This window comes from Hermetia illucens, chromosome 2 (assembly GCF_905115235.1).
Source record: "Hermetia illucens chromosome 2, iHerIll2.2.curated.20191125, whole genome shotgun sequence".
NCBI lineage: Eukaryota > Metazoa > Arthropoda > Insecta > Diptera > Stratiomyidae > Hermetia > Hermetia illucens.
Window position 1 is genome coordinate 70,191,789 of NC_051850.1, and position 27,778 is coordinate 70,219,566.

Genomic DNA, 27,778 nt, shown 5'->3' on the forward strand with positions numbered 1-27,778 from the left:
TATTCTAAACACTAAATCTCGAATCAGGATTCTATCAGATTAAAATTAGTGATGACATAGAGAAAACCACATCGTCTATAAATGGAGCAAAATACGGATTTGTAAGGATGTTATTTAAGCTAGAAAATGCAGCTTCAAAGATGCGTTGACGATATACTTAGACCGTATGTTGGTAAGCTTGCATACGTCTATATTGATAATGTCCTAATAAACTCTTCCACTCTCAAAAAACATATTAAATACATCGAAATCATGGCTGATGTATTATGCAAAGCGAACCTGAGGTTATCTATCGAGAAGTCACGCTTCTTCAAATCAGAGAAGAAATATCAAGGATATATAAATCATCATAATAAAATAACTGTCGATTCAATTAACACCAAAACGATAGAAGACTACCCAATTCCCCAAGACCTCAAGTCATTAAGAGAATATCTAAGGTTGGCCTGATATTATAGAAAATTTATTAACGATTTTGCAAAAATAGCAAAACCATTAACACTGCACTTACAAGGTGAGAACACCCACGTCAGTAAAAATAAGAGCAGAAACGTTAAATAATGAAGCGACGACAGCTTTCGAAACAATAAAAAAACTTAAGGAACAGACAGATCTTTACCAGCTCAACTACAAAAAGCCAATTGAATTTACAACAGACGCTAGCAATGCAACCATAGGAGGGGTATTAAGCCAAAATTGTAAGTCGATAACGTTCATCTCAAGAACACTAAATAAAACTGAGCACTCTACAAATGAGAAGGAATTATTAGTGATAGTATGATCACTGCATAAATTCCGAAATCTACTACAAGGGATAGCAAACCTAACAATATACAAAGATCACTAATCTTTAATATTGTATATTCAATCTCAGAGAAAAACACCAACGTGAAGTTAAAACGATGGAAAAATCTGAAAGAAGAATATGTTGCAAAACCTGTATACAAAGTAGGCCACCAAAAAATAGTAGCCGATGCTTTATCACGACAGCAAATCAATAATTCTTGTAGAATTATTAACTCAGAAGAAAGTTCGAGTCATGAGAAAATAAAAATTGCAAACCAATGAACATCCTTTTCCGGAATTGAAAACAAAGAAAAAGTATCCGATTTTAATATAGTTTAAAGCCAGCACTGAACAAGGACACATGTTGTGTCCGAAACACGTGTGTCCACTTTTCAAAAACCAAAATAAATCTAGCAAAATTGGAAAACTTTTCTTTTAATAGTTTTACTTAAAACAAAGGTTATTATCATTCTGTTAAGGGAAAGTCGCGCCGCATCCTTAAAGAACTATTGTGCCCCTTTTACTGGTTATAGTATACCTGTTGATCATAGTATCTCAAGCAGGCCTATAATCGTAAGGACCTTTAGTATGTTCCATACTTCCAGATCTTTCAGATTCAGTGTTCTCCCAGATGCTTCGACTTACTTTGCACAAGTGCCGGACACTCTCCCAGGACGTGTATAGAGGTTTCATCATACTCCTCATAAAACCTGCAGGCAGTGTCCGTAGATATCCCTAGCTTCCCTAGGTGATAGTTCAGCCGACAATGACCAGTGAGAATTCCCACTATGATTCGGAGGTCCTTTTTGGTGAGGTTTAAGCAATCCTTTGTGCGCATGGGTTCGTATTCCCCAATAAGCACCCTGGACCACTCCATCCCTGGTAGGCCCGCCCAGTATAGTTCCCTCAACCGTTTTGCTTTTTGCCTATCAGAATGTCAGAGTTTTTCCCACTCCCTTGCGGCTCACGACATCTTATATCTCTGTGTGCGATGTGTTGTCGAATGCTCCTTCGATATCCAAAAACGCGCACAGTGTAATTTCCTTTGTTTCTATGGCATCCCTTGTACCTCTGTCGGTAAACGTGTTGACAGCGATGTAGGGGATTACGCTTTAGAATGTTAGTTCTAGTATATTTGTCTATGATCTTCTCCACCGTTTTGAGTACGAACGATGTTAGGCAAATTGGTCTGAAAGATTTAGGGTGAAAAAGATCCTTTTGCAAGCTTTTGGAATAAAGACCACTTTTGCCCGTCTCCATGCCCTTGGTATGTATCCCAGTGCTATGCTCCCCCTTACCGCCCTCAGAAGAGACTCTATGATAAACTTAAAATGCCATCTACTCCGTGAGATTTCAGTGGTTTAAAACCACTGCCCACCTTAGTTTATCTTCTGAGCACACCTCCCTTGCTAGTTTCCCGTTCTCCTTTCTTCCCCTTTTATTCGTTACTGGGGTGTCAGGCAGAATGTTGTCGCCTGTCACCGTGGGGTAGGACACCGGGAAATGAGTTCTGAGAAGCAGGTGTTCCCTGTCTTCCTCATTCTCGGTAAATGTCCCATCTTCCATCCAATGGACAGAGGATATTCCCCGTCTTTGGCTACAGCCTTATAAAGCCTGATTGCTTCTGTGATCTGTTCGATCCCTTCACAGAATTCCTTGAAGCTGTTCCATTTTGCTTTCCTGATCGCGTTGCTATACGCAGTTGGTGCACTTTTGTACCTCTGCCAATCCCCGGTTTGTTTTGCCCGGTTGAGGAGTTTTCGTACCTCTGTTCTCATTCTGGGCAGGTTTCTGTTCCACCATGGTACATCCCTTGATGCCTTAACTATGTTAGCGGGACAGCTGGCCTCATATGCGTCAATGACGACTGTGTTGAGGTTTTCCACCACCGTTTCTAATTCCAGTTCGCTCCTGATGTCACCGCCCCCTTGAAGGTGGGCAATGTTGTTGCTCAGGTGCGTTGCGTAGGATTCCTAATCCGTTCTCCTGGGATTCCTTATTATTCTTTTATATTTCGGAGTTACCCTCAATGTGCTATCTGATTATCCTGTGATCAGACATTGAGAGTTCATCCGACACCCTCCAATTCCTGACCGTTCCGTTCATTAGAGTATTTTCTAGAGTTATGTCTAGTATCTGCTTTCTAGTGCTGGTCACAAATGTTGGAGTGTTCCCTAAGTTATATATTTGTAACTTATTAATGATAATAATATTACAATTGTTGGCGCAACAATCCATATTGGATCAGGGTCTTGAAGTGTGTTAAAACACTTCATTCAAGACCGTAACGGTAGACTACAGTACACTGGAGGAGGCAATGCGTTCAGCATTGCGCTCGCCCAAGATTATTACCCTGATTTGACTCAGGTACTCATTCACAGTTGAGTCGACTGGAATCCGACGTTAAGTCACGATACAAATCCCACTTCCACCAGTAACCGCGACCTTCCGTATGACAACTCAGTGCTCTAACTACTGAGCTATTCGGACGTATTGCAAAGAATAAATTTAGTAAGGTACTCCCCTTTACGATTGGTGTCGCTGCTTCTCCAAACTTCGTGGTGGGCGTTGGCATCGCAGCCGAGGAGAAGTGGTGACGCCCTCTTCTCACAATACTTCGTCAGTTTTGCGACTTGTTCCGGTGGAACCCGTATTTCGTCTTCTTCCGACTTCCAATGAGACTTGGGTAGCTACAAAGTCCCCGGCTAAGAACTCTGAAAGACGTACGTATTTTAAATTACGTTTAAGAATTATGCAAGCTTTTGGTTTTTCACAAGAGGAGTCCCAAATTACCTGCATACTTCCTCCTTGCAGACTGCGAATCTGCCCCCGGTACACCCAGGGCTCCTGAGCCGGCCCTATTCCAATGTTCTCCTTGGAATTTGCTCTTGCAATTACTGCAGATGCAGCTTTCATATGGAGGACGTTTATCTGGGCTATCTTAGTGTTGGCCATTGGCTCAGTTATTGTTTGGAGCTCTTCACTGTCGAAGTATCGCCCTCCTCCTCCGACATGGCGCTTTCCTACGCATTGGTTTCCACCCTGAGCCTGAGTCCTAGGTCTAGGTCGTCCAGCTTCTGCTCTTCGCTGGGCAGCAGGTATACTTCCCTGGTTGATCCAGTCCTTTCCGCCTCTTTGGCTTTAGAGACTTCTTCGGGGACCTCGGTATGATTTTCACTCGGTGTCTCCTCCGAGGTGTCTTTCCTGTTTGTTGCCAAATCGGTAGTTGATATGCCAACTCCGACGCTTGCTTGCCTCCAGGGGATCGGTCATCTACCCCGCGTAGTCCACCAGTATAGGGCCAAGTTTCGAAGTCCATCCCTTTCACATCTGCCTGACGACATGGTCCTCAACCGTTTCTTGCTCCTCACGAGTGAGTATTTGCTCGGGAAACATTTTTGGTTTCAGGCCTTCATTCAGATAGCGCAGGTACCATTTAACGCCACTAAAACCTGTCTCCTTCCTGACGTCTAATATATTTATCTCAGACGTGCTTTTGCTGGTCCCTGCTTTTTGAACGGTGGCGTTCGTTAGTTGCTGTCCACGCCGTATACCAATGTTAACCTTGGATTCAGTGCTTGACGTCTCAACTTCTCCCTTCTTGGGTGTAATCACCTGGCTCTCGGTATTTCGGAGATGTGCCTCCGCCTGATTAACCAGTTTGTGTGCGATACGGGGTCACACTTTGTTGGTTTTCATTTTCTTTTTTTTGTTGTTGCTTGTACTCATTTGATTCCCACGAGCATGGTATTTAGGAAGTCCGCCGTGCCATAGCCCCCCGTAGCACGGTAATGTCTAACTTATTCACTGAGATGATCAGGTATCAATGAGACTCCGTTCAAATACAGTCAGTTACCCCCGATTGCAAACTATCTAAAGGGCGCGATTCGGATGACACCCTGGTCTAGATCCGTAGGGTTTTGTTAATAGTAGAGTCACCTCGTACAGGGTATGACTATCACCACTCACTAACGGTCTTGGTAGGCGATACCGGCCCAGAGGAGAGACAGCTCATCCTCAGAGAGAGATAGATTGGCCTCAGGGAGCTATGTTTCGCGTCAGTCTATCCTGTAGTGCACTGCTTGACCCCCAACAATCACAAACCCAAACAAACGAACACCAATTCATAAAACTTTAGAATTCTTGCATAAATTGAAAAAAAAAAATTAAACATTATTCGAATTATGAAATAATAGTTTCCCAAATATTATTAGAAAATATAACAGGCAAAGAGAAACAGATATTCTTAATCTAAAAAATTCAAAATAAACCCAAGAACCCTAAACCTAAACCAAAAGAAACAGATAATCGAGCAACCAAAACACTGCGAAAATTGCTTGTCAAGTACGAAAGTGTCAAAAAAACATTTATTAGGACACATTTATTAGTGCCATCAGCACCAAGAGAACATATTCAAATGTATATTTTTTTATTGACCATATCATGCATAGACAGTTGTTCGAAATATACCTCCATATCTGCAGCACATACCGAACAAATTTGATATCGCAACGCAATTGGAGCAAATATTCAGGACCATAATCCGAAAAACAACAAACCTAACAACGGATAATGAAAGTGTATTCACACATATTAACCAAGGAGATGAGACTTTTACCTTCAACACAATTACTATATCATATAACCAATTTAACTCATTATAATCAAGCATTAGAATTACTATAAAAATAATAAAAACACTAATGGACCAACTCGATGAACACCATCACCAATAATCCAAAAATCGACTATACACTGTTCTTTCTTATTAAGCGAAATATACTTCGATTTACAAAAAATTAGTAGAAGCAATCAATTTAGCAAAAAATAAAATCTTCCTTTCGACCATAATCAAACCAGAAGAAGTTAAGAGAATAAGACAACATGAAACGATTGAAATACTTGTCAATAACGTCTTAGAATATTCTTTGTAATCAAGCTATATGATAATATAATTTTTCTATACAAATATCCGGTTATAACGTAATAAATGGAATATTATTATGTAACACCGATATATTGGTAAGTACGGAACAGCAACAACAAATACGTACTATTGACAAATTCTAAGACCTATTTGACTAAAAATATATATATAAAAATTTCGAATCCAGGTAAATTTTTGAGTGTAGGAGGCACAGTCTTTCAACTCCCTAAGAGTTTTTTTAAAAGATGGAAACCAACTCCAGATTGAGGAGTCAGCTTCTTTGTGAAAAAATGTGAAAATTGCTAGCCATAAGGCATTTCCTATCCCAAAGTACCCTTGCTAGCTTATTCCACCTATCCCATATATCAATGTCAACCAATAGTACAGCACATACTGGTTTCAAATAAAACAAATCACTTAACTCTGCGTCTGCATTTTATTATCACAAAAACTAATATAAGCTGACATAATAACAAAACGCGAAGTGGCAAATAATACAAAATCTAGAACAAGTAATATACAACATAACATAACCACAATCATATAGAAACGATAGCTGTGTGTAAACTTGTAACACGCATCCTGCCTGTTCGGACAAGCTCCGACACAGTTGTCCTTGCAAGTATCGAAACATACTTGGGTTATCTAACCTACAAAGACTGGCAACACAGGACCCAGTGCCAAAAACCGAGTGGCAGCTGGCACACATAGGTCGAAGGCCTGGCTAATTCTCGTCCCCACGTACGGTCATCGTGGGTCGGACTGAGCTAAGCTCTCTTTGCCCTACAATGCAAACAACCACGTGTACATGCTTATAAAATTTACGGGTATTGTCTAGTAGGATTTTCATTTACGTACATATGTGTATACTGTTGTGCACAGTAAACATGGGGGAAGATGCGCTAGATCAATTTCGACGCGTTCATATGCCATTAGCATTTAACACACTGGACACTGTTTAGAGGCAGATTCATGATTTTTTCAGATTTTTCGGTTGGGTAGTTTCTGAGAATGGGTCCGTTAAAGAAATCATCATTTTCGTCCCGTCCCACTCCCCGCCTTTCCAACAAATGTCAAAAATAAGACCGGCACCAAAAAGTACTAATCTAGACCTTTCATTTGATACCCAACATGACTACATTCGTCTAAAAAAATGTTACACCCCCCTTTTGCATGTATGACAACCCTCCCTTAATCTTAACATAGAAAGAGGTCACTCACTACATGTCTGCGCGTTTAGAGTTTCCACCTTCTCAATAAATTTCGTGTCAATCTGTATGGCCGTTTCTGAGAAAAGTTCGTGTGACAGACAGAGGGACAGACAGACAGATATTGAATCGATTTTAAAGATTGGAAATTTAAAAGCAGGAATTTTCTGAAAATTGCCATTTTTGAAACAATTTCTCTGTAAAACAAAACCTTATTGTCCGCGTGAGTCGTATATATTTCTGTAGAAATTAATGGCGGCTCCCCATATATATGGAAAATGATGGTGTGAAGTTTTTTCTCCAAATGTATTTGTGTGACATTTTAAATTTATTTAGTTGTTTCACGAGCGGTCGTAGTTTTGTCATCGGTTGCAAAAGTAGGGGGTAAAGATTAAAAAGCATTTTGTATAAAACAAAACCTTATAACATCGATTTACTGCCTGCCTGCCTATCCATCATACACACTTTTATCAGGAATGGTGACACCTACTGGCAGAGAATTTGGTGGCCAGAGAGGATTGTGAAGCCCCACTCAGCTTACTTTTCCAATGAAGCCATCTGGGGTATCAAATAAAAAGTCTCGATTAGTACTTTTTGAAGCAGGTTTTAGTTTTGATATCAGTTGCCTTACTGTAGTCAGGTGGAAGAGCTGGAGGGCAAGATATAATGGCCTTGCTAAATGGCGTATATTCAGTGAAGTTAAAATAAGGTATAGAACACCTAGAGTGACTTCTAGGAAATATTTTCCTAGCATGCCTTGCTCTGGGCTACCTTTTGAAGTTCATCAGTACCCTAGTAATTTTTTTTTTTCATTTTTTTAGGTTTTATGTAAAGAAACCTTATTAAAATCGGTTTACTGTCTGTTTGTCCGTCCGTCTGTCTGATTGTCTGTCTGTTACACCTTTTATCCTAGAAACGGTAACACCTATCGAAACGAAATTTGGTAGAAAGGCGGGACCAGTGCATCTCATTGTATCATCATCATCAACGGCGCAACAACCGGTATCCGGTCTAGGCCTGCCTTAATAAGGAACTCCAGACATCCCGGTTTTGCGCCGAGGTCCACCAATTCGATATCCCTAAAAGCTGTCTGGCGTCCTGGCCCACGCCATCGCTCCATCTTAGGCAGGGTCTGCCTCGTCTTCTTTTCCTACCATAGATATTGCCCTTATAGACTTTCCGGGTGGGATCATCTTCATCCATACGGATTAAGTGACCCGCCCACCGTAACCTATTGAGCCGGATTTTATCCACAACCGGACGGTCATGGTATCGCTCATAGATTTCGTCATTGTATAGGCTACGGAATCGTCCATCCTCATGTAGGGGGCCAAAAATTCTTCGGAGGATTCTTCTCTCGAACGCGGCCAAGAGTTCGCAATTTTTCTTGCTAAGAACCCAAGTTTCCGAGGAATACATGAGGACTGGCAAGATCATAGTCTTGTACAGTCAGAGCTTTGACCCTATGGTGAGACGTTTCGAGCGGAACAGTCTTTGTAAGCTGAAATAGGCTCTGTTGGCTGACAACAACCGTGCGCGGATTTCATCATCGTAGTTGTTATCGGTTGTGATTTTCGACCCTAGATAGGAGAAATTGTCAACGGTCTCAAAGTTGTATTCCCCTATCCTTATTCTTGTTCGTGTTTGTGTTTGACCAGTGCGGTTTGATGTTGTTGGTTGATTCGTCTTCGGTGCTGACGTTGCCACCATGTATTTTGTCTTGCCTTCATTGATGTGCAGCCCAAGATCTCGCGCCGCCTGCTCGATCTGGATGAAGGCAGTTTGAACGTCTCGGGTGGTTCTTCCCATGATGTCGATATCGTCAGCATAGGCCAGTAGTTGGGTGGACTTGAAGAGGATCGTACCTCTTGCATTCACCTCAGCATCACGGATCACCTTCTCGAGGGCCAGGTTAAAGAGGACGCATGATAGCGCATCCCCTTGTCGTAGACCGTTGTTGATGTCGAATGGTCTTGAGAGTGATCCTGTTGCTTTTATCTGGCCTCGCACATTGGTCAGGGTCAGCCTAGTCAGTCTTATTAATTTCGTCGGGATACCGAATTCCCTCATGGCCGTGTACAGTTTTACCCTGGCTATGCTATCATAGGCGACTTTAAAGTCGATGAACAGATGGTGCAACTGTTGTCCATATTCCAACAGTTTTTCCATCGCCTGCCGCAGAGAGAAAATCTGATCTGTTGCTGATTTGCCTGGAGTGAAGCCTCTTTGGTATGGGCCAATGATGTTCTGGGCGTATGGGGCTATCCGGCCTAGCAAGATAGTGGAGTATATCTTATAGATGGTACTCAGCAACGTGATACCTCTATAATTGCTGCACTGTGTGATATCTCCCTTTTTATGTATGGGACAGATTATGCCTCGTTGCCAATCGTCAGGCATTGATTCGCTGTCCCATACCTTGAGCACAAGTTGATGAACCACTTGGTGTAACTGGTCGCCTCCATATTTAACCAATTCGGCTGTAATTCCATCGGCTCCTGGCGACTTATGATTTTTTAGCCGATGAATTGCACGGACTGTTTCTCCTAAACTTGGTGGTGGCAGTATTTGTCCGTCGTCTTCAGTTGGCGGGACCTCCAACTCGCCGATGTTCTGGTTGTTCAGTAGTTCATCAAAGTACTCAACCCATCGCTCTAATATGCCCATTCTGTCGGAAATCAGATTTCCCTCTTTGTCTCGGCAGGATGAGCATCGAGGTGTATAAGGCTTCATCCTGCTGACTTGTTGGTAAAACTTCCGCGCCTGGTGCGGTTGCTCCCTGTACTTTTCTAGTTCACAGACTTGTTGGTTCTCCCAGGCTTCCTTTTTCCGTCTGTGAAGTCGCTTCTCCGCTCGACGGAGTTCGTGATAAGTCTCTGCGCGTGCCCGCGTTCTTTGAGAATGGAACATTACTCGGTATGCGGCATTCTTCCGTTCCGTTGCTAGCTTACATTCATCGTCAAACCAGCCGTTCCGACTCCTTTTGCGGCTGGGGCCAAGTATATTTGTGGCCGTATCCATGATAACGTTCTTCAGGTGGTTGTGAAGATCATTAGTTGATGCTTCATCTCCAGGTCCTCTATTGACTGCGGTTATTGCGGCATCCATTTCCCTCTTATAGGTGTCGCGGAGGGTTGTGTTGTGGATGGCTTCAGTGTTCACTCTCACCTGATTGTCAGAGGGGATTCTAGGTGGTATTGTTATTCGAGCTCGGAGCACCATGCCAACGAGATAGTGATCCGAGTCTATATTGGCCCCCCTATATGTTCTGACATTCATCAAGGCTGAGAGGTGGCGGCGTTCGATCAACACGTGGTCAATTTGGTTGAAAGTGGTCCCGTCTGGAGAGGCCCACGTATGTTTGTGGACCGCTTTCCGCGCAAACCATGTACTTCCAACAACCATTTCGTGTGACCCTGCTAATTGAATAGTCCGCAGTCCGTTATCATTTGTTTTTTCGTGTAAGCTATGGGAGCCAACGTATCGCCTGAATACGGGCTCCTTCCCTACTTGGCTGTTAAAATCCCCAAGTATGATTTTGATATCATATCTGGGACAGGCTTCGAGGGTTCTTTCTACTGCCTCGTAGAAGGTATCCTTCTCCGACTCTGCAGTCTCCTCTGTAGGGGCGTGAACGTTTATGAGGCTTATATTTCTAAACTTGCCTCGCAAGCGCAGAGTGCATAGCCGTTCGCTTATACTTTCAAAGCCGATAACAGCAGGTTTCATTTTTTGGCTGACTAAGAAACCTACTCCGAGCACATGGTTTACTGGATGGCCGCTATAATATATGGTGTAGTGGCTCTTCTCCAGGAAACCGGTCCCTGTCCATCGCATCTCTTGCAACGCTGTTACATCAGCCCTATATTGGGACAGGGTATCGGCTAGCTGCTTATCAGCTTCTTCTCTGTACAGGGAGCGCACGTTCCATGAGAAAATGCGCAAATCGTTGTTCCTTTGTCGTTGCCGGGTCCGTCGTTTTAATATCCGTCCTATCCGAGGCTCCTGTTGTGGCTTCGTAACGGTTGTTTTCCGTGTAGGGTTGTCAGCCCTACCCAACCCCCAACCTGGAGGACCAGTTGGTACAATTTGTCCCGTTTTTAGGCGCATAATGTAGTTCCACGTTCAGTTTAAATGAGGTCCCCACACATGCAAAAGGGGAGAGGTAAATTTTTTGTAACCGAGTATAGTCAAGTGTCGTATCAAATGAAAGGTAAGTACTTTCCGAAACCGGTATTAGTTTTGACAATCTAGGCCTTAAAATACTCTCCATATCGATGACTGCTTAAATAAAGTTAGTGATAGTATATTACTACATTTCTTATATGTATATTTTCTAGAAATTGACTGAAAACCCCATGCAACTTTACCCTAGAATCACCAATTTTTGCAGATATATAGGCTATACTATGGAGTTATAGGCTAGCATGGTGGAAATCGGGCTATTGCTAATAGAGTGATAATAGGTCAACACTGTCATTGTCAGTTTCATACTAAAGTGAATGGTTTGACAAACTAAATGCATAAACATTACGAAGTAGGTAAAAATAGGACAAATTGCCACTTAAATATGGTTATGTAAGCAATAGACAAAAGCTTTCATACCTGAAGCGTTTATCTTCCGGTTTCCCGACCTGATGTGTAGTAAGTGATGTTAAAGATAAATTCAATTATAATACTTTTTACTGTTTGAAATTATATTAATTTAGTAAATCTAGTTGGTTTCAATTGAAAGTATAAGTGGGAAACCTCTCCAATTACTGTTACGCACACTCTTTGTCGGTTCCTTGGGATGTGCTCCAGTTTCCTTCAGGTGTTCCCGAGAAGCTTGCACTTTTCCTCAACTGTTCTGCGCCAAGTGTTCCTAGGGTGGTATACTCCACTGCCGATTTCCGAATACTGTACATATATATGCACGTATATAAATTGATCGTACCCATATTTCAAATTTACTTCGTGCACAAAAGCATACATATGTACATATATAGTACGTATATTAAATACAGTTGGTTTAATGTAGAAATATATTTATCTGGATTAGATACTACCCGCAAAATTCATTAGCGGGCACCTACCTACACACACACGTCAGTTTGGAGTAATTAATATTCATATACACATGACTAAAAAACTAAAACGAAAAAATTCTTTCCGACCCCATTCATACGAACACCCTTCGGTGTGGTATTGATGAGTTTATATGTGATGATAACGTCATACAGAATGCACGAAATTCACAAAAATGGCAAAGTTTCATCCCCTATAACTTTGTTAATAATAATTGGATTTTCTTCAAACTCCAATTTATGCATTATGTTATCCCTTATCCCCGTACCGAAATTTCTACTTCTGGGTGGTTGCCGAGTAAATTACTAAAATATGGAAATATGCCATTATTAACTTTATTTGTGCATATATATCGGAACCGGATTGTATTTTGAGGACTAGATTACGTAGAGATGCACAACTGTGAGTTTTTTTAGATTTTTCGGTTGAATAGGTTCTGAGAACGATACCTTTTACACTTTTTGTGGGTCATATTTTGAGCCCCCACTCCCCTACGTTTCACCCGATATCAAATATGAAACCAGTTTCGAAAAGTACTAAATGAGCCCTTTCATGTGATACTCCGCATGGCCATATTTTATGAAAAAAAATGTTACACCCTCCATTCACACAACTTAACAGAAAATGGCACCAGTTGTTGTATGTAAAGGGAACAACAGATCACATGCTTTCACCAATTTTAACGACAATCGGTCCAGCCGTTTCCGAATTAATCGGATGTGACAGACAGGCGGTCAGACAGACAGACATACTCCATTCTAATAAGGTTTTGTTTCACACAAAACCTTAAAATGAAGCGCCCTAACTCATTTTAAGGCGCAAATCTAATTGGATTGTCTGGCCAACGATTTTTAAGGTTTTGTTTGCAAAATCCTTACTAAAATCATTTCAATGTATGTCTTTCTGATCGTCTTTTTTAAGGTTTTGTGTGAAACAAAACCTTATTGGAATCGAGACGGTGTCTGTCTGTCCGTCTGTCTGTCTGTCTGTCTGTCACACCCGATTTATTCGGAAACGGCTGTACCGATTGTCACGAAAATTAGTGAGTCTATGTAATCTAGTGTTCCCTTTATATGCAGTAAGTGGCGTCATCTTGTATTAAGTTTAAGTGGGGGCTCCCCATGTGAATGGAGGGTGCAAATGTTTTTTTCACAGAATGTAGCCATGTGGGGTATCAAATGGAAGGTCTCAATTAGTACTTTTCGAAACTGGTTCAATATTTGATATTGGGTGAAACATGGAGGAGTGAGGGCTCAAAATATGACCCCCAAAAAGTGTAACAGGTCTCGTTCTCAGAACCTATCCAACCAAAAAATCTGAAAATGTAATCAGTGATGCATCTCTACGAAATCTAGGCCTCAAAATATATCCGGTTCCGATATCTGCACAAATAAAGTTAATAATAGTATATTTCCACATTTTAGAAATTTACCCGGCACCCCCTTTATGTTCATCCCAGAAGTACAAAATTTGGCATGCGTGTAACGAAGAATATAATGCACAAGCTAGTCAAATTTGAAGAAACTCGATTTATTACTAACAAAGTTATAGGAGGTGAAACTTTACAATTTTTTGTGAATTTCGTGCACTCTACAACCTGCATGGCGTCATCACATATCAATTCGTGAATACGAATGAGTTCTTATGAATGGGGTCGGAAAGAATTATTTTGTTTTAGTTTTTTAGTCATTTGTATATGCATATCAATTACTCCAACCAGACATGTGTGTATATAGGTATATAGTATATGCGTGCTAATGAACTTTGCGGCTAGTGCTTAATTCAGACAGATATAAGAAGTAAATCGGAAATATGAGTATGATCAATTTATATACGTGCATACATGTGTACAGTATTCGAAAATAGGCAGTTTGTTTGTTTAGGGTGAGCGTAATATCTATGGCTGTAATATGTACGTATGTCTCGTAGTTTGGAAAAATATGAAGGATTATGTTAGATTTGTAGCTATATACGGATTGAAAAATGTGCGTTCAGATTTCTTACATAAGATGAACACAAAACCTATATCCGAAGCGCGAGCTTCCGGTATTCCGACTTGTTTTCTTTTGTTTTGGGGAGCTGGAAATCTTCAAAAGACACTGGCCTGGACACGCCAGCGTGTGCGATTTTTACCCACTCCCCCCAGCCCCGTGGAACAACGGAGCGAAGTCAACTCATTTGAGCTTGGTCCCCTTTCGTCTCTACGCATCGTACGTACCGCGCTTTTCTATTCTCCTCTGCCTTTCGCAGTTTTCTCTGGATAGATACGACCATGGAGTTGATCGCGTCCCAGTCTTCTTGACATGCTAACATTTTTCGCATCAGATTCTCTGCCTACCGGTCTCTGAGCCACTCTTCTGGCTCGGTGATAGGCTGATCGAAGGCTAGCCAGTTCAGTATTCCACCAGTAATTTGGTCTTCTACTGGGGAATGAGTACCTCCTAGGCATGGGCGCATCACACGCTTTGACGATGCATTGGGTCACATGGACAACTCTTTCCGTTGAGCCGCCTGCTTTATTATGTTGGTCTTACGACACCTCTATGAAGGTCTGCTCAGCTTTAGCGGACCAGCCTGACATCTCTCTCGGTTTCGGGCATGATGTTCTTCTGGCCGGTGACTTCACCCATAGCCCAAAGAAGATTGCCTGGTGATCGCTGTGGGTGTAGTCTTGGCTGACGCAAGGACGATTGAGGCAGACCCCCCTTTCTGAAAGGTGTTTACATATCCTTCTTTGGTCAGAAAGATATCCAACTGTGCGAAAGCGTCCAGACTGCGGCCCAAGCAAGCATTGAAGTCACCAGCAATCACCTTTGGACTACGACCCCTTGCGTTGAGAACAAGACTGTCAGGCATTTCCTGGAATTCGGGCAGTGTCAGGCTTGGTGGGGCATAACAGCTGTACACATATACCCCGTTTATTTTCGCGCACACAAAGCCGCTGTATGTCTGACCCTCAGTACATTGTATGGCTTGTCGACCACATACCCATATCGCCGCTCCACCAGTCGAGTCTGTAACCCATAATCCACCGTGACGGTTTCTATAGGATTCGCTAATATTGGCAATTTCCCCCTGGGATTCGTAGATGGTTTGCTCAAGTAAATCTTGAGCGACCCTACAATGATTGAAGTTTATTTGAATAAACCTCATTTTTTATTTAAGTCAGCGCCTTCCTAAATTTCGGGCATTTAGCACTTCCGGCAATATGCCGGTAATCCCGTCCCTCACTTCCTTCGCACAATAAGCATTTGGGGTCCCTATTGCACGCTTTGGCAATATGGCCTTTCTCACCTTCTGCATCGATCGGACCGATCAATGCCGTTGGTGCATGCCTTTGCGAAATGGCCAAACGTGAGGCACTTGAAGCACCTCTTTAGAGAAATCCGCTCTCTCAGACGGCAAACAACCCATCCGATTCGAACCTTCCCGGCCGCCAATAACTTGTGCGCGGCGTCCACTGGCAATCGCAATGTGGCCGTTTGAGTATTGCCATAGGCTTTCCGCAAACTCACAATGGACCCTTCGGCAAGTTCCTCCAAATTGAACTGTTCCATCAGGGCAGTGCAAATTTCTCCTTTGGATGTCACTTCATCGACATCCTTGCTTTGAATATAGACCTCATGTTTTTGGGTCCGTACTGTGACATTCTTCCCAAGTGAGTTCTTAACCTGAGTTCGGAAGCCATCAGTTTTTCCCAAGCTGTTTTTTTTCAGCTCAAACATGAGGTCGCCCTTTCGGGTCCTTCGAATCTTGCTGACATTTTCACCTAGATCTTTTAGGTCGGGGTCAGCTTCGCGTAAGACAAACTTCCATTGCTGGAGATTAAAATCACTTCTGGGCGAATTCGCACTTTTGCCTTTTTCTTCGCCTTTTTTCTAACTACCTTGGTACAACCACCTTTTTCATTCCTCTTGGATTTTGTCGAGTCGATTGCCGGAACCCGCACTTGGGGGACCCGCTTTCTCTCTTCGGTGCTTTTAGTTCCGTTTTTCGGAATTATTTTTATGGCTTTTTTCCTCTTAGGCGTCTGCTGACTTCCCAGAGGATTCACATCTCCTTCCCGCACTCTCTTGTTTGGCGGCAGGCTGATTGCAACACGATTAGGTGTCACTTGGGTCGCTAGTGACACCGTTGGGGCAACAGATTTCGACTTGCCCTTGGAATTTTGTTCCCCCTGCTGCGATTTATTGTAGAGCACTCTAATTGCTCTCACCATATTTTTTATGGCTTGGTGGACGTTGTGCTTGTCCTTGATGAACTCAGACAGCTCCACTATTTTTGCACCAAGCTGTGTGAAGGGTAATTCCTTTGCTTCAGGGCTCTGCTCTCCATGATGATTCCTAACCAGATTACTACTTTTAAATAGACCTTCACATTTGGCATTCATTGACCTTCCCTCCGTTTTATCTTTTTTGATGTTTGGCATTGGCGGAGATCTCAAAGTTGACGAACTTCTTCTGAATGGCTCCTTTTCCTGGTCCTGGAGTACCTCCTGTTGCAGCTCCTTTTGAATATGTGCAGTCGATGTTTTTGCTGTTTTTGTTGTCCAGCGGTCTGCTTTCAATTCCTCCTTCTTCGGTTTTGTTACTGGTGTCCTTGGAAGAGTGGTACTTCGCTTAAACACTTCCTTTTCCAAATCTAAAACACTTGTAGCATTAGATGCCACAGTGGCGAAGTTGTCCACCACCGAGGCACTGCGGTCGAGAGATATCGACGACCGGGAGCTCGCTTGCTCACTCCCAAAATCCGCCGGTACTGGGGTTCTCCTTTTCACGTCTTCCATAATGGTGTTATGTTGTGGGTATCCTTCCCATAGCCATTTTGGTTCACGCACCTGAGATGAGCAAACAGTTGCCCATGCACAATCAGAAAAGACAAGCTCATGAACACATATTTACACATCAATAGGTATGCCCCAATCCGCCAGCTGGGGTCGCGCCTGATGGGAGATCTGTCTGTCTGTCTGTCACACGCACTTTTCTCAGAAAAGGCTATACCCATTGAAAGGAAATTTGGTGACAATGTGGGAACTGTGAACGCCCAGACATGCAGTCAGTGATATCTTTCTACGTTGAGGTTAAGGATGCATACATGCAAAAGGGGGGTGTAAAATTTTTTTTCACCGAATATACTCATGTGGGGTATCAAATGAAAGATATTCATTAGTAGTTTTCGAATCCGATCTTAGTTTTGAGATTTGTTAGAAAGGTGGGAGTGGGAGGGGTGCAAAGTGGTGATTTCTTTAACGGACCCATTCTAAACTACCCAACGGAAAAATCTGAAAAAAAATCATGAAGCTGCCTCTAAATGGTGTCCAGGCCTCAAAATACTCTCCATATCGATATCTTCTTAAATTAAGTTAATAATTGTGTATTTCCACATTTTTGGGAAACTGAGTTTATCCCAGAGATAACTCGTAGCAGTATAGAATATAATATGAAGCATATTATCCCCAAGTTTGATCAAAATCATACTATTACTAACAAAGTTACAGTAGGTCAACTTTGACTTTACTCTGTAAATTTACTGGAACTAAATATCAATATCACACTAAAGTGAGTAGTCTGACATGCTAAATGCATATACATAATGGGCTGCGTACAAATGGGATAGTTCTGCATTCAAATATGCTCACAGAAGAAGCAAACAAAACCTTTCATACCTGAAGCGCCGAGCTTCCGGTTTCCCGACTTGTTATATAAGATAGACGAATTGATTAACACTTTCAACGTCTTGCCCGTTAATGTAAGAAGAATGCGATTACCATTCAGATTGACAACCTGGTTTTTTTACTATTTATCTTGAGGTCGATTATGCATGTCTCCTTGGTGATGTTAAGATTCTTCCTATTTAGTGCATGCCAGAGGTATGTGCATTTATAATCGATTTGAGAACTTTTAAATACAATTTATTTACTTCGAAACCGTATGTCCAAATAGGTTATAGCTAGTATGCACAGAGGCTGCTATCTGTTGACAACTTCGATTCGATATATATGATTGGCAGTGGCTACTAAATGGCGCATAGCAAGGCAGCTAGTTATGCATACCATTGTCGCAGTTTACTAGCATAGCCAGCTCTAGTATATGATTTATCTGTTATAAGGTAACTTCCGCCTTCTAATTATCATGTCTACAAATACAGGGTGCAGCAGCATAACTTCCTTTTTTAAAATGCGCGCCACTCAGTTAGTTGATGTCATAGCGGAGCGCTAATGGTCTCGTTCAAGAGGGGATACTGTAAAGTGTTGTCCCGACACGGTTCAGCCGCCATCATGCGTTGAAATAGTGAGGAGCGTGCCTTTGCCGTTGTGAGGTTTACTTTTCAAGCGGATGTTCGGTTATTGCAACACAGCGGGCATTTCGGAATCCCTTTAATTTAGCTCCGTTGGCTCCCGTCCCAGACCTCGACAATTGCATCAAAAGCCTTTGCATTCACCCAAAGCCACAGTGTCGTGTGCAATTTCCTCAGCTGGAATTATTGGTCCCTGGTTTTTTGAGGAAAATGAGGTTACAGTGACAGTGAATTCGGACCGGTATGTAAACATGCTACAGAATTTTTTTTTCCCACGGCTAGAAAATTTGTATTTGGGGGACACTTGTTTCCAACAAGACGGTGCAACAGCACACACTTCAAGAGCATCGATGGCTGTTTTGAAGGAACACTTTCCAGAGCGCCTTATCTCAATTAGAGGGGATTGGGAATGGCCGGCACGCTCTCCCGATCTGTCCCCTTGTGATTTTTTTCTATGGCGTTTTTTGAAATCCCGTGTTTATGTGAACCGTCCAAGAGCCCTACAAGATTTGAAGACCAACATCCAAGAAGAAATTGCCAACATAACACCTGCTATGCTAACAACAATCATGACAAACGCCAGAAATCGGTTTACGCAATGTATGGAGAATGGGGGACGTCACCTAACAGATTTGATCTTCAAAACAATGTAAATAAAAACTTTAGACATGTACCTACATTATAAGAAATAAATAAATATTTTGCGATGCATACAATAGTTTTTATTGAGTTTTGAAAAAAGGAAGTTATGCTGCCGCACCCTGTATTTAACTCGCATGGCGAAGCAGCCCTTCACTTGAGATTGTGTTGGGCCAAAATACCTTCCACCAAATGGACGAGATTAGCCTTGAACTTGGTTAATAAAACTAATTGCATTCACAAATACATATATAGTGTTGTACTCATCACCCTAATTTACTGTTACCAATATATTTTGCTTCTTACACTATATATACATATGATAAACTGATTTGATTGATATTATATCATAGTTTGACCATATTGGTTCGTTGCATACGTCATTAACAATCAATGTTTATCTTTTACAGGCTGTACCAAAGTATATACAAAAAGCTCTCATCTTAAAGCACATCAGAGGATTCATACTGGTATGTAAAAATTATATGTGATATTTTTAAGGTTCTAAGAAAGCTTTAAATAAACAATAACTTTAAAAACAATCGGCCAAAGTGGCAATTGTAAGGAGTTAATCTTCCGGCTCCTGCTACAACCAACACAAAAAGAGAAGAATATTTCTGATAGGAAATGTGATATGCGATACGATTTAGTTGCAACTTTTTTGAAGGGTTGTCATATACAATTTTCAAAAGTTAGAGATCAGAACTCTTTGACCGATGTCTTTTTAATCTAAGTCTTGTAGAAGTCGTAATAATAAAAAAAATTAAAAAGCAAAACTAAGATAACAAACAAGTCGGAATGCCGCAAGCTGGGCACATCGAGTAAAAGGTTTTGTGTTCACTTTATGTAAGGAACTGTCTGCGCATGGTTTTATATTCGTACATAACTAAATATGCAAAATATTCCTCCATTAATTGCTTAACTCAAGATATACATACATATAAAAGACATCAATATTTTACTAATCCTAAATAAACAAATGTTTTCTATCCATATTGATTTGACGCATCTTCACGTATTATATTTCCAGACAGGCAGTGAATCGATTTTAATAAGGTTTTGTTTCACACAAAACCTGAAAAACAAGTCGGGATTGCGGAAGCTGAGCGCTTCGGCTATAACGGTTTTGTATTCATTTTAAGTAAGGAACCGTTTCCGTACATAGCAAAAAATGCAAAATATGCCTTCATATATTGCCAAACTCCAAGATAGACATATGCACATACATTTCAAAGCCAATATGAGCGCATAATGAATAAACGAACATTGCGCATTAAGCATACGTATCATATATTATAGATGTATGAATCTAAATTGATCTAAAACCATCCAAGTTCAAGTTTTTCTGTTCATCTTATCTGAGAAGAATACAAAATATTTCTTCATATTTTGGCTAACCCCAAGATACACATATGTACAAACAAATCAACGACATAAATACTGTGTTCACGCTAAACAAACAAACACTGTCTATTACCGCAAGACGATCATCATCATCAACGGTGCAACAACCGGTATCCGGTCTAGGCCTCCCTTAATAAGGATCTCCAGACATCCCGGTTTTGCGCCGAGGTCCACCAATTCGATATCCCTAAAAGCTGTGTGGCGTCCTGGCCTACGCCATCGCTCCATCTTAGGCAGAGTCTGCATCGTCTTCTTTCTTTACCATAGATATTGCCCTTATCAACTTTCCAGGCGAAATCATCCTCATCGCCCACCGTAACCTATTCAGCCGGATTTTATCCACAACCGGACGGTCATGGTATCGCTCATCGATTTCGTCGTTGTGTAGGCTACGGAATCGTCCATCCTCATGTAGGGGGCCAAAAATTCTTCGGAGGATTCTTCTCTCGAACGCGGCCAAGAGTTCGCAATGTTTCTTGCTAAGAACCCAAGTTTCCGAGGAATACATAAGGACTGGCAAGATCATAGTCTTGTACAGTAAGAGCTTTGACCCTATGGTGAGACGTTTCGAGCGGAACAGTTTCTGTAAGCTGAAATAGGCTCTGTTGGCTGACAACAACCGTGCGCGGATTTCATCATCGTAGCTGTTATCGGTTTTGATTTTCGACCCTAGATAGGAGAAATTATCAACGGTCTCAAAGTTGTATTCTCCTATCCTTATTCTTCCTGTTTGACCAGTGCGGTTTGATGTTGTTGGTTGGTTGGTCTTTGGTGCTGACGTTGCCATGATATATTTTGTCTTGACTTCATTGATGTGCAGCCCAAAATCTCGCACCGCCTGCTCGATCTGGATGAAGGCAGTTTGTACGTCTTGGGTCGTTCTTCCCATGATGTCGATATCGTCAGCATAGGCCAGTAGTTGGGTAGACTTAAAGAAGATCGTACCTCTTGGATTTACCTCAGCATCACGGATCACTTTCTCGAGGGCCAGGTTAAAGAGGACGCATGATAGGGCATCCCCTTGTCGTAAACCGTTGTTGAAGTCGAATGGTCGTGAGAGTTATCCTGCTGCTTTTATCTGGCCTCGCACATTGGTCAGGGTCAGCCTAGTCAGTCTTATTAATTTCGTCGGGATACCGAATTCTCTCATGGGCGTGTACAGTTTAACCCTGGCTATGCTATCATAGGCGGCTTTAAAGTCGATGAATAGATGGTGCAACTGTTGTCCATATTCCAACAGTTTTTCCATCGCTTGCCGCACAGAGAAAATCTTATCCGTTGCTGATTTGCTTGGAGTGGAACCTCTTTGATATGGGCGAATGATGTTCTGGGCGTATGGGGCTAGCAAGATAGCGGAGAATATCTTATAGATGGTACTCAGCAACGTGATACCTCTATAATTGCTGCACTGTGTGATATCTCCCTTTTTATGTATGAGGCAGATAATGCCTCGTTGCCAATCATCAGGCATTGATTCGCTCTCCCATACCTTGAGCACAAGTTGATGAACCACTTGGTGTAACTGGTCGCCTCCATATGACCCTGACCAATGTGCGAGGCCAAATAAAAGTAGCAGGATCACTTTCAAAACCATTCGACATCACCAACGGTCTACGACAAGGGCATGTCCTATCATGCGTCCTCTTTAACCTAGCCCTGGAGAAAGTAATCCGTGATGCTAAGGTAAATGCAAGAGGTACGATCCTCTGTAAGTCCACAAAACTATTTACCTATGCTGACGATATCGAGATCATGGAAAGAGCGACCCGAGACGTACAAAGTGCCTTCATCCAGATCGAGCAGGTGACGTAAGATCTTGAGCTGCACATAAATGAAGGCAAGAAAAAGTATATGGTGGCAACGTCCGCACCGAAGGCGAATCAACCAAGAACATCAAACCGGGCTGGTCAAACGGGAAGAATAAAGATAGAAGACTACAACTTTGAGACCGTTAATAATTTCTCCTATCTATTCATAACTTTATTTGAGCAGATTTCGGTATGGGATGCATTTTTAAGCCTAGATTTCCTAGAGATGCATCATGACGTTTTTTTGGATTTTTCGGTTGGATAGGTTCGGAGAATGGGACCTGTTACACTTTTTGGAACACATATTTTGGGTTCTGACTCTCCTGTGTTCCAGCTAATATCAGAAGCACGATCAGCTTGAAGAAAAGTAATCTAGGTCTTTTATTTGCTATCCCACTTGACTATATTCTGCGAAAAAAAATTACACCTCCATTTGTTTTTCCCATGTTTATTTTGCAAGTGATTCCTTTGTCATTTTGTATATCAGTCTTTAAAGGGGTTGCTTTAAGAAATAATAAATGTCCACATGTAGAAATTAATTAGCTTCTATGGGTCTTTCATTGACTGTACTTGAGCTTAATTGGATTCCGCTCATATTTTGTTGCCAAGGAAGTTTTGCAGATGTTGATTATCTTCGTAACTTCATTTATGAGTCTTGAGCAATGGATTTTATTTTTTAGACTTTGATAAATTTCGATAATACTGCTGTGGAGAGAAAATTTGTCTCTGAGTTCTTTTAGGGTTCACGTCTCTCTCGCTCGCAGGATTGCTTTGATGAACTTTATTTTCCTTTCTTGAATGATAAGCTCTTCAGTAATTGCTAGATTTTGTTATATTCGTGATATGAGAGCACGATTGATCTGATTCTGATTTCTAGGCATAATAAATATTCTTAAGAATCCTATCCAATGATCTCTAATTTTGGACAAGTCTACATAAATAATTTTATAGTTATGTCAGTTTTCCATCTCTTTTCCCACATCATAGGTAAAATAAGTTGTGTCCGCTATTTATTGACTATACATAGTTTCCTTTCAGGTTATGTAATCCAGTAGCTGATCCTTTTGGAACTCGCTATCTAATTGGTTTTTATTGTTGCCATTCGACTGGGATCAACTCAAAAAGACGGCCACCTTGTTCTGCTTACACTTAGAATACAATATGTCAAGTTGATATTTCATAGTTTGTGGGGTGCGTACGGTATTTGAGGCCAACTTGAGAGTAAAAGAAATTAGCTTCTACTTTGAACAAAATTTAATGAAATTTCACGAACTTTTTACACAGCATTAGCTTTTTATATATCGATAAAATCATTCGATAGAACTTGCATTGGCTGCAATAACCTCCTCGATCCGACGATTGATGCCCGAATCAAATAATACTTATTCATATTGACCACAACGGTGTTAATTCCAGCCAGAAGAAATAGTGTTATGAGAATGCTTATTGGTTTCACGCGCAACTATGTCCCGTACGTAGTAATCTAAGGGATTAAGGTCTGGGGAGCTAGGCGGTCATAAGTTCGGTGTTATGTGGTCATGGAAATTTTCAGTCGTCCAATTTTGTGTCGCTCTCGCTTTGTGTGAAGGAGCAGAGTGTTGCTGAAAGATGTATGGGCTGCCACCACGTACACGATCAATCTAGGGTTTCACTACTCTCTCTAAAACCTCGAAACATGCTGCAGAATTCACTGGAAGTCCTTGAGTGACACGCCCTCTGTTGCTCACAACACCCAAAACCATAGCGGTGGTTAGAAACTTTGTGTGCATGACAACAGGAACTGTAGGATTGTAACATAGCCATCTCTCATTTCTGCTGTTGGTCTTTTGGTCTTGGTCAAAGTTTATTCGTAAGAAAAACTATAACATTTCAGGCGCTTCAGGATGTTTAATTTTGTTTAGAAGGCGTTTTGATCGGATAACCCGCTCGTGTTCCCTCCGACATAAACTGTCTTCTGCGCATAATATAGGACTTATACCGAAAATCTTCGTGACCGACTCGACGGATAAGACGTTAGAAATATTGAGCTTCCTCGCAAGGGCATAGTTGATTTTGAAGGATCCTCCTCAATGATCGGTTGCGCTTGTTGAATAAATTCTGCAGATTGGACAGTGTCAGAATGTTCCTCGTGTTTTTTTTCGTTTTGCAACAGATTCTTCATCGCCACCTGATGCTTCCAAGTCACGCGAACCTTGGAGATTTATAAATCAGTGTCATTTGCACATATAGCGACGATACTGCATCTCCTCTTTTCTTGAGTTAAGTTTTAGTCATCTATGTCTATATCTGAAATACAGCAAAGAGAAAAATAATGGTTTCGGGGGGTTAAAGCCGCATATATGTATGTCCTCAAATACCGCGGGCACCATGTTTATTATCATATTTTCAAAATTTACTATGAACTCATGTTAGGTGCATCCCAGATCCGTAATATTTTAGAGTAAAATCGACTTTATCTGGAAACATTTTATTAGAAAGTGTAGCGGGAATCCTACTATTATTAACAAAATTATGGTATGGTTAAATTACTACTCCCCACGAGATAAAATATCAGTGCCACTTGGAATTAAATATGGGGTATATTGAACGTATATTCATTACGAGTTTTATATAAGTGGAACCATTGTGTAATCAAATATAATAATAATCGTCGGCGCGACAATCCAATTGGATCCGGGCCTTGAAATGTATTACGGTGGGTATTCCATTCACAGCTGAGTCGACTGGTATCCGAAGTTTGTGAGATTTGAATCGCCACCTTCCTAATGCTCTAACAACCGAGCTATCCGCACACAGCCCAATACTCTTATATGGACAATCAAAAAGGTTTCACACCTGAAGCAGCGAGCTTCCCGTTTTCGACTCGCTTAATAGGCTGTACAAACTGCCTTCATCCAGATCGAACAATCAAGGCAAGACAAAATATATGGTGGCAACGTCAGCAACCAACTAACAACTTCAAATCGCACTGGTCAAACGGAAAGAATTAAGATAGGAGACTCCAACTTTGAGACCGTTGATCATTTCTCCTATCTAGGGTCGAAAATCACAACCGATAACAGCTGCAACGATGAAATCCGCGCACGGTTGTTGGCAGCCCACAGAGCCTATTTCAGCTTACAAAAACTGTTGCACTCGAAATGTCTCACATGCCAGTCCTCATGTATTTCTCGGGGACTTGGGTTCTTAGCAAGCAAAACTGCGAACTCTTAACCGCGTTTGAGAGAATAGTCCTCCGATGAATTTTTGGCCCGCTACATAAGGATGGACTATTCCGTAGCCTACATCACGACGAAATCTATGAGCGATACTATGACCATCTGGTTGTGGATAAAATCCGGCTCAATAGGTCGCGGCGGGTGGATCACTTAATCCGTATGGATAAGGGTGATCTAGCCCGAAAAGTTTATAAGGCCAATGTCTATGGTAGGAAATGACAACGAGGCAGACCCTGGCTAAGATGAAACAATGACGTAGATGAGAACGCCAGAAAGCTTTTAGGGATATCGAATTGGTGGACCTCTGTGCAAAACTGGGATATTTGAATTTTTTTTGTTAAGGCAGACCTAGACCGGATTCCGGTTGTTACGTCGTTTATGATGATAATAGGCCAGTAGTCGGTTATGATTTTGAATCGGTTACCCCAAAAAAAAGACGAAAAAAGGTTACTGGCCATCATCATCATCATTAACTGAGTATTTTTTCTTGTGTTTGTGTGTTAGTACTTGTTAAGGCCTTAGGGCATGGTTACTTGCATCGGTGTGTAAGGTAAGTGGTTTCGACAAGGAATTTTCGGATGGTATATTTGATTATGCTTAATTTCCATGTTTCGTAATCGTTAATATACTCGTTGTTATTTGAATTTATCTTTTTTCCTACCTTCAGGTATTTAAACATGAGTCCACTTTTATTTGGTGGTATCCTTACGCCAAATCAATAGAAGTAAAGTACTGAACTCCTGAACTCTTAAGAGCTTATCCAGGGTATATCTATAATTGGTAAGGGATAATTTTCGTCTATTTTCGTTTAATTTAAGATAATCGACGTCTAAATGGAACTTTCGCCATCCTGAATCGTCGAGTTTCTTCGCAACAGCGACGATTGGTTAGGAGTTATCTATTGTTGTTATATATTTTCAGATTAGTGGGGCTCAGAATTTATACCGTGAAAAGTGTAACAGGTCTTGTTCTCTATCCAACCGAAAATCTGAAAAAATGCACAATGCAGCAGTAAGAAATCTAGGCCTCAAAATACATGCCGTTCCGATATCTGCGCAAATAAAGTTAATATTAGCACATTACTATACTTTAAAAAAAATTCCCGAAACCTCCTTAAAATCATTCTGGAAGTACAAAATTTTCCACTATAAGTAATAATATGGTACATATCTTTGGAAAGTTTGAAAGCAATCCAACGATTATTAACAAGAAAGTCAAATTTGTGTTCATCATAGAAAGTGGATTCATATAACCGGTGGAATTGGAGTTTGAAAATAATAATATATCAAAGAAAAATTTGAATTTTTAAGCATGGAAAAACGTTCACACCAGATGAACCCTTGTTAATTAATGGCGGAATGGCCGATGTTCAATTTGGCTAATTTGCTCTGAGGACCTTTCTCAATATTTTATGTGCTCCTTTTTGCTCTCAATTTTTTAAACACGTCTTATTGTCACATGTTAGTCTAAACGCTGACGACTTTTTGATTGACTAATTCTTTTGTTGACATTAAGGCCTCTTATTTATCTTTTTGCCCTTTCATCAATTTTCGGCAGATGACTAGATCGTTTATTTTTGCCATAACCTTTCAGATTTTTCAGGAATATAGAATATCCTTTTGATCTTGATTAAAAAGAAATTTCCACGTTTACCCACAGTTAACAGTGAACCTCCCGGCATTGGAAGTCTTTTTGCTGAAATGTTTTTAGTGCAAAAACTGGTTTATTTTGAATAGGGAATGCTCTTCTTCTTTTTCTTCAGCCTTTGTCCCGTTCACAAGCGGGGTCGGCTTCGCCATTTGGCTCTATCGAATGCCTGATCTGGGTGCAATCTCGAGGCTTTCAAATCCCCATCTAGCGTATCAAGCCACCCTTGTTTAGGTCTGCCTTTTGGTCGTTTACCATCGACTTCGATGTTCAGGCCAATCTTGGCAAGTGAATTCTCGTTGGCACGAATTGCGTGACCATACCATCGAAGGCGCCTCTCTCGCAACTTTTCCACGATCGGTGCAACCCCCTAACGATTGCGGATAACCTCATTTCGAATGCGATCTAAACGTGTGACGCCACTAGTCCAACGTAGCATCTTCGTCTCCATTACCGCAAGACGCCGTTCATTGTCTTTTATAGTCGGCCAACACTCAGAACCATAGAGAGCGACATTGCGGTAAATAGGGAATACTCACCAACTTTTAATAGGAAAAAGTCGAAAATATTATTATTTTATCAACGATTTATTCTTTTTCTGTGTTGTATAATTATTTCAATTCACGCGTGCTAAAACGCGTGACGCTGCAATCATATGTTTCTAAATTCCGTTATTCGTCGTTAAGTTCGAAGAGTTAATTCTTCAGTTATATTCACTTATTTACCCATTATGAACGAGATAATCGAACAACTAATAAGCAAGTCGGGAAACCTGCT

General features: G+C 41.3%; 1 protein-coding gene across 2 annotated transcripts in view; it reads left to right on the top strand.

Moving 5' to 3' along the window:
• The window catches only part of LOC119649718 (dendritic arbor reduction protein 1-like), a 246,407-nt gene that overhangs the window by 167,196 nt on the left and 51,433 nt on the right, over positions 1 to 27,778 (top strand). For both annotated transcript variants that reach the window (XM_038051998.1, XM_038051999.1), the window contains exon 5: positions 19,335 to 19,394. In XM_038051998.1, the coding sequence (XP_037907926.1) occupies positions 19,335 to 19,394 (60 nt within the window). The remainder of the gene's footprint in view (positions 1 to 19,334; positions 19,395 to 27,778) is intronic.